The 13452-nt window shown below is 39.9% G+C and overlaps 3 protein-coding genes across 12 annotated transcripts in view; 2 read left to right on the top strand and 1 right to left on the bottom strand.

Moving 5' to 3' along the window:
* Nucleotides 1-13452, bottom strand: part of GTF3C5 (general transcription factor IIIC subunit 5) — an 870547-nt gene that overhangs the window by 798282 nt on the left and 58813 nt on the right. The gene's annotated exons all lie outside the window — the stretch shown is intronic.
* The window catches only part of SETX (senataxin), a 102609-nt gene that overhangs the window by 73360 nt on the left and 15797 nt on the right, over nucleotides 1-13452 (top strand). For all 10 annotated transcript variants that reach the window (XM_050759656.1, XM_050759660.1, XM_050759657.1 and 7 more), the window contains 7 exons: nucleotides 1668-1769; nucleotides 1968-2083; nucleotides 3868-3939; nucleotides 6614-6763; nucleotides 8746-8853; nucleotides 11884-12071; nucleotides 12966-13058. In XM_050759656.1, the coding sequence (XP_050615613.1) occupies nucleotides 1668-1769; nucleotides 1968-2083; nucleotides 3868-3939; nucleotides 6614-6763; nucleotides 8746-8853; nucleotides 11884-12071; nucleotides 12966-13058 (829 nt within the window). The remainder of the gene's footprint in view (nucleotides 1-1667; nucleotides 1770-1967; nucleotides 2084-3867; nucleotides 3940-6613; nucleotides 6764-8745; nucleotides 8854-11883; nucleotides 12072-12965; nucleotides 13059-13452) is intronic.
* Nucleotides 1-13452, top strand: part of MED27 (mediator complex subunit 27) — a 443188-nt gene that overhangs the window by 4778 nt on the left and 424958 nt on the right. The gene's annotated exons all lie outside the window — the stretch shown is intronic.

The raw sequence follows: 13452 nt of genomic DNA on the forward strand, positions 1-13452 counted from the left end.
AAAAAAAAAAAGACAAATAAAGGCGTTTTTTAAATTTGTTTGTGTTTTTGAGATGGAATCTTGCTCTGTCACCCAGGCTGGAGTGCAGTGGTGCAATCTTTGGCTTACTGCAACCTCCACCTCCTGGGTTCAGGCAACTTTCCTGCCTCAGCCTCCTGAGTAGCTAAGATTACAGGTGCGTGCCACCATGACTGGCTAATTTTTGTATTTTTAGTAGCCACCATGACTGGCTAATTTTTGTATTTTTGGTAGAGATGGGATTTTGCCATGTTGGCTAGGCTAGTCTCAAACTCCTGACCTCAAGTGATTTGCCCACCTCTGTCTCCCAAAGTGCTGGGATTATAGGCGTGAGCCACTGTGCCCGGCCAGAAAAAAGATTTTAAAAAAACCCAATAGAAGAAATTATAATAAAAGAAAAAAAATTAAAACCAAAAGGACAAGAAAAAAGCAAAAAGAAATGTGTTAACCTGAGATTAAAACGTGGTTAATAAACAGGCAAGTTAATTTGATTTTTATAGTTTTTGCAATTACTATATCCAAGAATTTCTATCATCTTGTGTCCCTTACTTTCTAGACTATCAAGGTGAGGTGGAACATAGTTTTAAAAACTTTATCCTGAGTATTCTACAAAAGAAGACTCGATGGTCACATAAGATTCTGTTCTGAAAATTACATATTAATATATAACATATAAAAGTTCTTGAAATATTCTGCGGTTAAGAGTGTTGGAGACCAGCCTCAACACCACCCGCAGGGTACGCGAAATTCGGTGGTGACAAAGGAATGAGAAGAGACAGGTTAAGAGTTCATAAAGGAGGGCGCCAGGGGGCCAGAGCAAATCAGAGGCTATAAAGGCGCCAAGCTCTGATCTCCACACTATTTATTGAGTACAATCACTTAGATTTAAGAAGCAGGTGTTCAGGGGTGAAATGGTGAAAGCAGGGCGGTGTGTCATACACCTAATCTATAGCAATGGTGGTTTAGGTAAATTTCTTTGTGCTGAACAGTATAAACTTAACTACTGATTTATTTTTTAACTAATTGGAGAGCAGCTGTGGGGAGTGGGCCTAACTAGGAGCCAGCATATCTGGCCACATTCTGGTGCTTCAAAGGAGTGTCTTTCTCCTTGAGCACAGTGTTTATAGATAGGAGAGCAGGTCACGTTCTGGTCATGGGAACATGATGGCAATTAGAAGGCTTTCCGCCTCAGAGACCTCTTGTGGCTTTCCACAACTTATTGTTCCATACTTGTATGGCCAGTTTATGCAGGCACCCCACAAGCCCTTTTCCCAACATAAGAGAACTGCTTCATTTTTTTATCTCAACATTTTTCTTGAATCTATTTTGCTGTGGAATGTTCTACTGAACATAGTTTGAAAATGTTACTATAGTAGAATCTCAACTCTGCAGTGTACTGTTTAGATGACCTTGCTAGCTTTTATTAGGTAGAAATGATAAGTACTTGCCATATAGGATTGTTAGGAACAATATCTGAAATAATGTATAAGAAGTTTGTGGTATAGTTCCGGGTGTCTCGTTAATTGGAAGTTCATATTCGCTCCCTTCTCTGATTATTAACATTTACTTAGAAATATAGATACTATGTATAGAGACAGGATGGATCAGCAGTGTCCTTATTAGTCCTTAACTGTGATTCTTATCAACAGGAAACTGTGGAGATATAAATTTAGTACGACTGGGTCCAGAAAAGTCTATTAATAATGAGGTTCTGAAGTTCAGTTTGGACAGCCAAGTAAACCACAGAATGAGTAAGTACTGAATGTGGTATATACTAGTGTTTTCTCTGTTTCATTTGGTGGAAAATTACTTGGGCACTAAAGGTAATTTGAAGCCTCCAGAATTAGTCTGGCTTTGGGAACTAATTTTCCTTCTCATTGTGTTGTATATATTTGTGAGTTTGTTAGAATTAGAATAGCATATAATTTTTTATTTGTTATTTTTATTAGAAAAAGATTTACCTTCTCATGTTCAGGCGATGCATAAAAGAAAGGAATTTCTAGATTATCAGTTGGATGAGCTTTCCCGGCAGCGAGCTCTATGTCGAGGTGGACGGGAAATACAGGTATCTTTGCATTTCTTAAATAACATTCTTTAAATAATAACTCAGGTATACAAACTAGTTAACACGGTTTTTTTTTCTTTTCTTTTCTTTTTTTTTTTTTTGAGACAGAGTCTTGCTCTGTCTCCCAGGCTGGAGTGCAGTAGCACAATCCTGACTCACTACAGCCTCAACTTCTTGTGTTCAGGTGATTCTCCTGCCTCAGCCTCCCAAGTAGCTGGGATTACAAAGATGGGCCGCCACACCCAGCTAATTTTTTGTATTTTTAATGGAGTTGAGGTTTCACCATGTTGGCCAGGCTAGTCTCAAACTCCCGGCCTCAAGTTGATCTGCCCACCTCAGCATCCCAAAGTGCTGGGATTGCGGGCGTGAGCCATTGCGACTAGCCTAATTAATGAGTATTTAATGCCCTTTATTTATTGGGGAATGGCATGATTCGTGTATAAAAATGTGTACTAAGATGCTAAAAATGTGTCTCAGGTTAACACATTTCTTTCTGCTTTTTTTTTTTTTTGTCCTTTTGGTTTTAATTTTTTTTTCAGTTTTTATTAAAATTTCTTTTTTTTTTAATCTTTTAAAAAACGTTTTTGTAAAGGGCAAGATAATCCAGTAGAGATTTTAGACTTTGCAAGCCATATGGTTGGTTTCTGTTGCAGCTATTCAACTCTGCTTTTGGTAGCACAAAGGCAGCCATAGATAATACATAAATAAATGGATGTGGCTGTGTTCCAGGAGAACTTTACTTACAAAAATAGATGGGATGTTGCATTTTTGTTTATTTTTGAGATAGGATCCCACTTTGTGGCCTAGGCTGTAGTGCAGTGGTGCAGTGGTGCAGTTGTTCAATTTAGCCTCAAGCTCTTGGACTCAAGTGAGCTGTCTTTCTGTCTCAGCCTCTTGAGTAGCTGGGACTACAGCTGTGTGCCATCATGCCTGGCTAATTTTTTTGTGTGTTTTCTGTAGAAACTGGGTCTTGCCATGTTGCCCCGGGTGGTCTGAACTTCTTGCCTCAAGCAGTCCTCTCACCTTAGCCTCCCAAAGTGCCAGGATTACAGGCATGTGTCCCTGCACGTGGCCTTGCATTTGGCTTATAGGCTGTACTGCCTTATATTAAAGCTATACTGAGTTTATTAGTTATCTTTCAGTTGCATGTTGAGCCCAGTTCAAATTAGGTTAGACAGAAAGGGAATTAGCTTCAGTATGGGTGGATCCAGAGGCTCAAATGACATCATCATTTCTCCAGTCCATAATTTATTTTTCTGTGTGTCAGCCATTTCTTCTTCGGGAGAAGGTGAGTGTCACCATCTCAGGGCTTCCACCATCTCAACTTAGAAACCCCATAGGGAGAGAAGGTCTTTCTCTTAGCATCCATATATCCAAAGAAGCAGTTAGTTTAGTCCCTGGGTGAGCAAGCAGGTCTAATCCGTATTTTTAAGAAGATGGGTGCCATGATTGGCCAGGCCTGTGTTAGATGCCCATCACTGCGGCCAGAGGAATGGTTGGGGTGTGATTTACAGCCTCATTTGAATCACCTGGAAGTTAAGGGCGGTGCGATGCTCCCAGGGCTGGAATGCTAAGCAGACTACTCACGTGCAGCGCACAGGACACAGCTGAGTCTTAGCAGCTTACAGAATGCGTCAGGACTCTAGTGGTAAAGAGGAAATAAACTGGGTAAACACATTTTTCATTGGTAAAATACAGGCTCTTTTAGAATTAGAGGCAGTCCATTGGAAGGCATTTAAAAATGCTTAGTTTAGTTTTAATTATGACGTTTGAATTTTTTCCAGAGGCAAGAATTAGATGAAAACATTTCCAAAGTTTCTAAGGAAAGGCAGGAACTTGCTTCTAAAATTAAAGAGGTAAGTAGTTCACCTGTAGCATTTTCTTAATTTTGTTTTATTATTATTATTTTTTATGTAAATATGACTGTTCAGACAAGCTATGGGCTTTATTTTTTTTGGAGACAGAGTCTTACTCTGTCTCTCAGGCTGGAGTGGAGTGGCATGATCTCAGCTCACTGCAACTTCAGCTTCCCGTGTAGCTGGGATTACAGGCGTGCACCACCATGCCTGGCTAATTTTTTTTTTTTTTTTTGAGATGGTGTCTGGCTCTGTCACCAGACTGAAGTGCAGTGGCATGATCTCGGCTCACTGCAGCCTCCAGCTCCCGGGTTCAAGTGATTCTCCTGCCTCAGTCTCCCGAGTAGCTAGGTTTACAGGCATGTGCCACCACGCGCAGCTAAGTTTTGTATTTTTAGTAGAGACGGGGTTTTACCATGTTGGCCGGGATGGGCTTGATCTCGTGATGTCGTGATCCTCCTGCCTCAGCCTCCCAAAGTGCTAGGATTATAGGCGTGAGCCACCACACCTGGCCTTTTTTTTTGAGACAGAGTCTCACTCTGTCACCAGGCTGGAGTGTAGTGGCACGATCTCAGTTCACTGCAACCTCTGCCTCCCGGGTTCGAGCAATTCTCCTGCCTCAGCCTCCTAAGTAGCTGAGACTGCAGGCGCATGCCAACACCCCCAGCTAAATTTTGTATTTTTAGTAGAGACGGGGTTTCACCGTGTTGGCCAGGATGGTCTCGATCTCATGACCTTATGGTCTGCCCACCTCCTCCCTAAGTGCTGGGATTACAGGCGTGAGCCACCACGCCAGGCCCTTTTTTTCCATGTTTTTAATAGAAACGCAGTTTCACCATGTTGGCCAGACTGGTCTGGAACTTCCAACCTCAAGTCATCTGCCCATCTCAGCCTCCCAAAGTGTTGGCTTTATAGGCATGAGTCACCATGCCCAGCCAGCTATGGGCTTTTCTCAGTTACATTTTAAATTGTTATGAAAAATTATAAACTTCTGTGGAAATGGAGAAAATGGTGTAACAACATTTGCATTCTTTTCTTTAACCTAAGAATGAATTCTTAACACCATCTAAGATTTCTAAGAAAGAGGTGGTTATAAATTATCTTTTTTCTGTTTTAGGTCTCGATAAATATTTAAATTCCTTCTTATGAGGTGCTCTATTTCTGCTTCCCACAGACTGCAAAAAAACAATTATGATAATTATCATCAGATAAACAGTTAATGAAACTAGCTTTATGGGTGTTTTCCATATTAAAAAAAAAAAAAAGGTCATCTGTGTGAGCTTTAGGATGAGGGTGGCAACTGTGAGCCCTCCAGAGCTCCAACCTGGGCGCAAGTAGAGTGATGATGGGCAGAATTTGGCATAAGAAAGTACAGCACTTTGATTTTTGGTTTTTGTTTTTTGCAATTCTTGGCTTAGGGCATAAACTCCTTGTACTCCTTGTATCATAAGGCTCCTGTAATATTTTGTAGCTTTTCCCCAGTATTTTTTGGATGTGAAAATATCCTGTAAGATTTAGACTAATTGAAGCTTGGCTGAGCCAGGTATATACCCTGATTGTCAGAATGTAGCCCTAATCAAACCGCATTGGGGTCAGGGAAAGAGGGTAATAGTAACTGATGACGTTAGTAGTATTTTTGCTGAAGTGTTTCTCCTGAATGTATTATGATCTTTCTCTGTGGACTAAAATACAGTTGAATTTAATACATATTTTCATTAGCAGTTTATTTAAACTAAAAATTATGTGAAAGCTTTTGATTAAAGTTATAAACAGAACCCCAGATTAATCTTTCCTGAGTCAAGGATGAAGTCCATCTTCACAGATGTTTTTTGCTGTTTATCACATGTGTTGTGTGGGCCATGAAACTGCGCTTGCAGTTTTACTCACTGGAGGGCTGAGGACAGTGTCTGACAGTGCTTTACTGTGTGAGCCGTGGAGGACCACAGTGCCACCGTCTTCCTAAAGCTCACACGCATGCCTTGAATTGCATGGTTGAATATATCATATGTGCTGAGATGAATCACCTCTACTTCTTAGTAGCAAAAAGAAGCAAAGTGAATTTCTGATGAAAATGCTGATTTATTTGAGCACTGCATGGTATGATTGTGAGGCATCATCCACGTTGTCTGGCTCCATCACAGTACTTTGCATTATAGAAGGAGGCCACACTTGTTTTTCTTACTGTGGAAATAGAGTATTTGTCAGGTTCGCAGGCATTTTTGTTAGTACTAGCAAAAGCACTAAAAAAAAGGAAAAGACAATATTATATACTTAAAAACTAACAGAAAAATGTACATTCAAGCTGAATTCTAACCCTGGTTTTACTCGGATAATTCACAACTCAGGATTATTACATCTCTACTTCAGATACCTACCTACATATATCTGACTACAGGAAGGATTGTAATCTCCTTTGACCAAGTCAAACCCTGGATAAGAATTTTTAATGTGCTTAAATCATATTCTGTGTTTCAGCCGCAAAGCACACATTCTTTCCGGTTTGGGATTATCTTGAACGTTTCTGTTGTTTCCTAGATTTGAGGGTTTCCCCCTAACTTTTACTAAATGTTTTTCTGTCACATAATAAATAGTGAGTGTTTTATAGTAAACATAGGCCTGTCATAGTCAGGGATTGATGTACAGCTGAATATTGATTTAATCTTTGTTCTCTTAGGTTCAAGGACGCCCACAGAAAACACAGAGTATCATCATCTTAGAGTCCCATGTCATCTGCTGCACATTGAGCACAAGTGGTGGCTTACTACTTGAATCTGCTTTCCGGGGGCAAGGGGGTGTCCCCTTCAGCTGTGTCATTGTTGATGAGGTCAGTCAACAGTCAGCCATACAACTTTGACTAGTACTATGAGGAGTAAGTCTTAGATTAATTGTGGCTGCTGAGATGTTGAGGAGATGTGGGGTTTTTTTGCATCTGATTTTTACGTGCTATTACATGTGTATTCCCTTATGTAGAAATACGCTTCTTATGGCTGGGCGCGGTGGCTCAAGCCTGTAATCCCAGCACTTTGGGAGGCTGAGATGGGCGGATCACGAGGTCAGGAGATCGAGACCATCCTGGCGAACACGGTGAAACCCCGTCTCTACTAAAAAATACAAAAAAAAAACTAGCCGGGCGAGGTGGCGGGCGCCTGTAGTCCCAGCTACTCGGGAGGCTGAGGCAGGAGAATGGCGTAAACCCGGGAGGCGGAGCTTGCAGTGAGCTGAGATCCGGCCACTGCACTCCATCCTGGGCGAAAGAGCGAGACTCCATCTCCAAAAAACAAAAAGAAATATGCTCCTTAATGGCCCTCCATAGTGAAAGTGGGTTTTCCAGTATTTGGGGGTTAGTCTTGAGGATGACTGATGGTTTCTAACAAAGTCTCTGCTGAGTGACTGTCTCGCTCCTGCTGAGAGTGTCTCTGGTAACCTTTTGATGTAGTTTTAATATAATTTTGGACAGCTTTGAGCCATAGTATGTTCACCTGACATCCTTTATTCCTAGTTCACTCTTTGAGCAAACATTTATTGGGTACCTGCTCTTTGTCATAATGTAGAGTCAGAAGACAAAAGAGATGGAGCAGGAAAAACCAGAGAATTGAGTGATCAGGAGACCTAAGATCCAGTTTTCACCAGAAGGAAAGGACAAAAAGTGGAAATGATTAAATAGTTGAAGAAAATGTCATTGAATTTAAGAGAAATTTGAGTCTCGTGATCAGAGGCATGCTGAGGAACCAGGAGGACAGCTATGGGGAAACACAGTCCTGGACGCTCCTAATGGGATTTCTGAACCTCAAATACAAAGTTTTGAAAAGGGCCTGGGCATGGTGGCACACACCTGTAATCCAGGCACTTTGGGAGACTGAGGAGGGTGAATCACTTGAGCCCAGGAGTTTGAGACCAACCTGGGTGACATGGTGAAACCTTGTCTCTACTGAAAATACAAAAATTAGCCAGGTGTGATGGCATGCGCCTGTAATCCCAGCTATTCAGGAGGCTGAGGTGAGAGGATTGCTTGAGCCGGGGAGGCGGTGAATGATGATCATGCCACTGCCCTCCAGCCTGGGTGACAGAGTGAGACTCTGTCTCAAAAAAAAAAAAATTTAAAAATAAATAAAAATTTTAAAATAAAGTTTTAAAAGGACTTTAGAGGAGAAAAGTTTTTTTCAGGCTCACGTCCAGCAGGAACAAAGAGCACACATCTAGGATGTGCATGGCCTTCCGAACTTACGGCTGGTTCCTAAGTGGTAGTGGCCGACTTGGTGGCTGACTTCAAAATACGTGTTTGATTTTTTTGAAAAATGTGTTTGGAGAGTTTACTTTTTATTTATTCATTTTTGTTTTTTGAGACGGAGTCTCGCTCTGTCACCGAGGCTGGAGTGCAGCGATGTGATCTTGGCTTACTGCAACCTCTGCCTCTTGGGTTCAAGCAATTCTCCTGCCTTACCCTCCCGAGTAGCTGGGATTATAGACACTGGCTACCACGCCCAGCTAATTTTTTTGGTATTTTTAGTAGAGATGGGGTTTCGCCATGTTGGCCAGGCTGGTCTTGAACTCCTGATCTCAGGTGATCCGCCTGCTTCAGCCTCCCAAAGTACTGGCATTACGTGTGTGAGCCACCACACACAGCCTGGAGGACTTATTTTGTTGGTTTTGTTTTGTTTTTTGATTTCAGGGAAAATCCTTATTTTTGACATTTGGTGCAGGAGAAGTGTGGTACTTTTCTGAATGGTTAGAACTTTAATCAGATAAACTATATGGATAAATGGTAAAGATTGTTAAGACTGCCTTTCCCTTCTGTATCTTACCAAGGCTGGACAGTCTTGTGAAATTGAGACTCTTACCCCACTCATCCATCGCTGCAATAAGCTCATCCTAGTAGGAGATCCCAAGCAGCTCCCTCCCACAGTCATCTCTATGGTAAGTTTTTTATGTTCAGATTGCTTTAAAATGGAAGGGGCTTTTTAAAACGTTTGTTTTCAGGAGGGAGAGACACCTTTCTTGGATTAGCCTCTTAGTTTGGAGGGAAAAGTAAGCAGTAACTGAGAAAAGAGAAGCACGGATTGAGTCTTAATAAGCAAAAAAAAAAAAAAATTCCTAAAAATGCCCCTTTGTTCATAGTTGTTCTTCTGTGTATGTGTGGCAGAAGCAGTGTGTCAGGTACTGGAAGCCTAGATGGATGACGTGCCATGGAAACCAACCTTTGGGAAAGGCAGTGTGCACGTGTTTTAAGAGCTGAATCTGATTTATTTTAATCATACAAACACCAAAACAGTAATAAAAGAAAAACTGCAGAAATAAGGAGAAGAATCCCACCCTCCTGATTTTTATTTAAATATGTACCAATTGAGGAAATATGAGGTTAAATTAATTTTGGAGTACATTTCTATTTTTAGAATTTGATATTCTATTGTTCATACAAGAACATGTCTGTGCCCCTCACATCATCTGAAAGTGAAGGTACTGGGGAAAAAAAAGAATTGTGAACTCTGACTTCAGGAAGAGAAGAATCAGATTGTAGTCTAGTCTACTTTGTTGGGTTTTTTTAAAATCTCACGGAAGACGTCTCCTGGAAATGCACATCAGAATCAGGATTCAATAGATGTTTTGAAGTAATCTGAAGAGGTTTTGAAATTTAATAAAATGTGTATTTTTTACTAATAACATAGATTATACAGATAATTGAGCAGTGGCCTCAAATAATCCTAGAAAATAGATCATTTTCAAAGCATTTTTGTTGAAGTATGGCATGAATGCAGGTGGTTATCGTTAGTGGTTTTTGACTTTGGAATTATTCAGAATGATAGTGCAGGTCTTTGTGTGACATTTGAGCATAGGTACATGATCACGTTAGTGTGTGGCCCAGAAGCACACCTGTCACCCATTGAAAACCCGTGTGTGTAGGGAAGAACTGCTGCAGGTAACTCTGTTCATGGAGAATAATGAAGAGCAAATTCGGTATCCCATTTCTTTAAATAATGCAGTATTTCATTGAAGGGCCTTAGCATATAGTGAAAAGAGAGATTGTTAATGGGCCTCAACTTTACTGCCCAGTTTAATGATTGATAAAAACAACAAAAATTAGAAAAAAAATCCATTTGTGCTTTTTAAATTGTTGTGCAAATAAAACAGGCTATTTTGAGAAAATAATTACAAAGTTCATTTCCATAAGGTGCCTTTTTTGACCACCTATTTCTAGTGATAATTACAGTGAAAGTGAGTATTTTTGATGGATATTGCTGGGCATTTGTGTGTTTGTTCATCTTTTTCAGTATGTGTATACTGAGTGCCAGCATAATTGAGGTGCTGTTTAGGTCCTGGGGTTATGACAGTGAAGAAAACAGACAAAATCCCTGCCATGAGTCATGGTGTTGATATTCTAGGGGATAGCAGTCAGTTACTAAAAAGTGGTATATGGTTTGTATACATGTATATATTTATGTGTATATGTACATGGGTTTGATTTTGTTTAAAGGTGGCAAAATCATTCTGTGTAGAATTGGTTTTTTTTTTTTTTTCAATTAGTAAATCAGGGACATTCTCCCATGTCAGAATATATATTAATAAATTCTGTGTCATTTGTAGAATGGACTAAGGTTCTGTCTGAAGGCAGATGTGTTATCTTATATAAGTTCCTTTTCTGTTTGCCCAAAGAAAAGATTAAAAATTAGATTTTGTGAGCTAACGCAGATAAACTTTTGAGGATTTAGGCAAAATTGTCATATGTCTATTAATAATTATTATTTTTTACTTATACAAACCTGTTTAAAATCACACATATGAATAGGTTAAGAAGTAGTGCCTTTTTTCCACTCTCATAGTTTGTGAAACAAGTTTATTCAGGCTTTGCACATCTTCAGTACCAGTATCTTTCACATCACTCATGAAGATTCCATCATCTTAGTGAAGTTTTCAGCACATTTTTACTTCTAGGTTATTTAAGATAAAGTACTTTTTGAAACTTTCTGTGATGCTGCCGTTGGAAAGTGTATCCCAAGGCACAACTGTAATAACATCAAGACAGTTTATCCCGTTTGTCACTTTGGTCACTGTTTTTCAGATTGCAGAGTATAACCCATTATTTGGTTTGTGAAATCCATTTAGCACAGCTTGGGCTTTCCTAATTCAAAAATTTGAAATGCTTCACTATCTGAAACTTCCCAAGTGCTGACATTATACTTAAAGTTCACGCTCAAAGGATATGCTCATTGGAATATTTTGAATTTTTGGATTAGAGATGGCTAACACATAAGTCGAGTCTGTTTCCTTCACTGGAAATTAAGTCCCGTGAAACTTGATCTTATTCACTCTGGCAGTCTTAGCACTCCAGATTATAGGTGCTTAGTACACATTAGATGGATGAATGAAGAATTTTGTCTTCAAAAGGCTTGTTTACAGTGGCATTCAGTATATCTGTCTGTGAGGGTATACCCCTGGAAATAATTGTTAAAATCTGTGTTACATTTCTCTGCTTCCTTTATTGTTGGTTTTTTTGGGTGGCATCTTGTAGCATCAAAATAGCATCAGTCGTCTTTCACGAGATCGTATCTCTTTCATTAGCAGTATATGAGTAGAAAATACCTCCACATGTATTCAAGATTCATGGCATTTTGGCTGGGTGTGGTGGCTCATGCCTGTAATCCCAGCTACTCAGGAGGCCAGAGACACGAGAATCGCTTGAACCTGGGAGGTGGAGGTTGCAGAAGAGATCATGCCACTCACTGCACTCCAGCCTGGGCGATAGAGCGCTACTGTGTCTCCAAAAAAAAAGATTCATGGCATTTTGAGGATCAGAGTCAGAAACACCTTTTTTGTCTGAAGCTGTGGTTGGTAATCTTATGCTACCTGAACGTTGCCATGTACGTATTAGATCTCAGTAATTGTGTTTATAATAGTGGGAAAGATAGAAACGAATTCTTGGAAACTATTGCTTTATTTTGCCCCTCACAGAAAGCACAGGAGTATGGCTACGACCAGTCAATGATGGCTCGCTTCTGCAGACTGCTGGAAGAGAATGTAGAACACAACATGATCAGCAGGCTGCCTATTCTGCAGCTCACTGTGCAGTACAGGATGCATCCAGATATATGCCTCTTCCCTTCTAATTATATTTACAACAGAAACTTAAAAACAAATAGGTGAGTTCACCTTACTGCTCGTGACCTTAGTAGTTTAGCTACTTATGAAGAATAGACATTTTACTATCTTCTTCTTAGGTCTTGTCATAAAAAGCGTAAATCATGGAGGATTAATAATTTTCTCTTGTTATAATAGCCATCATGTTGAATACAGCAGAGCACACAAAAATGAAAGGGGGAAAAAGTCACCTATATTTATACTAACCAGAAATAATTACTGGTAACACATTTTGGTATATCTGCTTTCAGTCCTTTTTTTTTTTTTTTTTTTTTTTTGGGAAGACAGGGTCTCATTCTGTCACCCAGACAGAATGAGTGCAGTGGCACAATCCTGGCTCACTGTAGCTTCAACCTTCCAGGCTCAATCGATCCACCTGCCTCAGCATCCTGAGTAGCTGGGACTACACTCAGTCATCGCCATGCCTGGCCAATTTTTGTATTTTTCTTTTTGTAGAAACAGGATTTCACTATGTTGCCCAGGCTACTTTCAAACTCCTGAGCTCAAGCAATCCGTCTGCCTTGGCCTCCCAAAGTGCTGGGATTACAGGCGAGAGTCATTTCAGTCCTTTTACCATGCATGTCTTTTTTTACTTTTTAAATTTTTGAAGGAAAAATGTGGGACCTTACTCAACATAGTATTCTGTGGCTTACTCTATTATGAGTGTCTTTCCAATCATATTTGTTATATTTTAATGATAAAGATACCTTTCCTAGCACCAGGAAAGAAATAGAATTTGTTTTGTACCTTTCACTAATATACGTATAGAAAAGAATATTCCTGTTATCCCCTTACTTGCCCCAGCCCACATCACCACACAGAAAAAATTGTAGTAATACCAAAATATTTTCTTAAATCTTGACTTTATTCTGAATGTTGACTGCTTTTTTTTACAGACAGACAGAAACCATTCGATGTTCATCAGACTGGCCATTTCAACCATATCTTGTGTTTGATGTCGGAGATGGTTCAGAAAGACGGGATAATGAGTATGTTCTCCTCTTGCCTCAGTCCTCTGATAGTCCCAGAATTGTTACATGATTTGCATTCATATTTCTGTTAAATACATTTCCTATACACATCTCTCTGCCTAGTGTCAGGGCACAGTCATTTTCACTTAAGTTGATGCTTCTTTTTTCTGTATAATGGGGATAATATTACCTAATGTCATAAGCAAGCACTTGAGTAGATACTTGTTGAGCTCACAGCAGTGAGGGAAACAGACGTGCCTATTGCAAGATGGTGATCTCATGGGAAGACAGACCTTCACCAGGTAATCACCTAGGTAAGCAGTTATTCCAGTTGGGTTAAGTACTGTGAAGGCTAAGTATAAATTCAGTTGAATGAGGATGTGAAAGGGAGGAAGGAAGTAGTGACAGAGGT

This window comes from Macaca thibetana, chromosome 15 (assembly GCF_024542745.1).
Source record: "Macaca thibetana thibetana isolate TM-01 chromosome 15, ASM2454274v1, whole genome shotgun sequence".
Taxonomy (NCBI): domain Eukaryota; kingdom Metazoa; phylum Chordata; class Mammalia; order Primates; family Cercopithecidae; genus Macaca; species Macaca thibetana.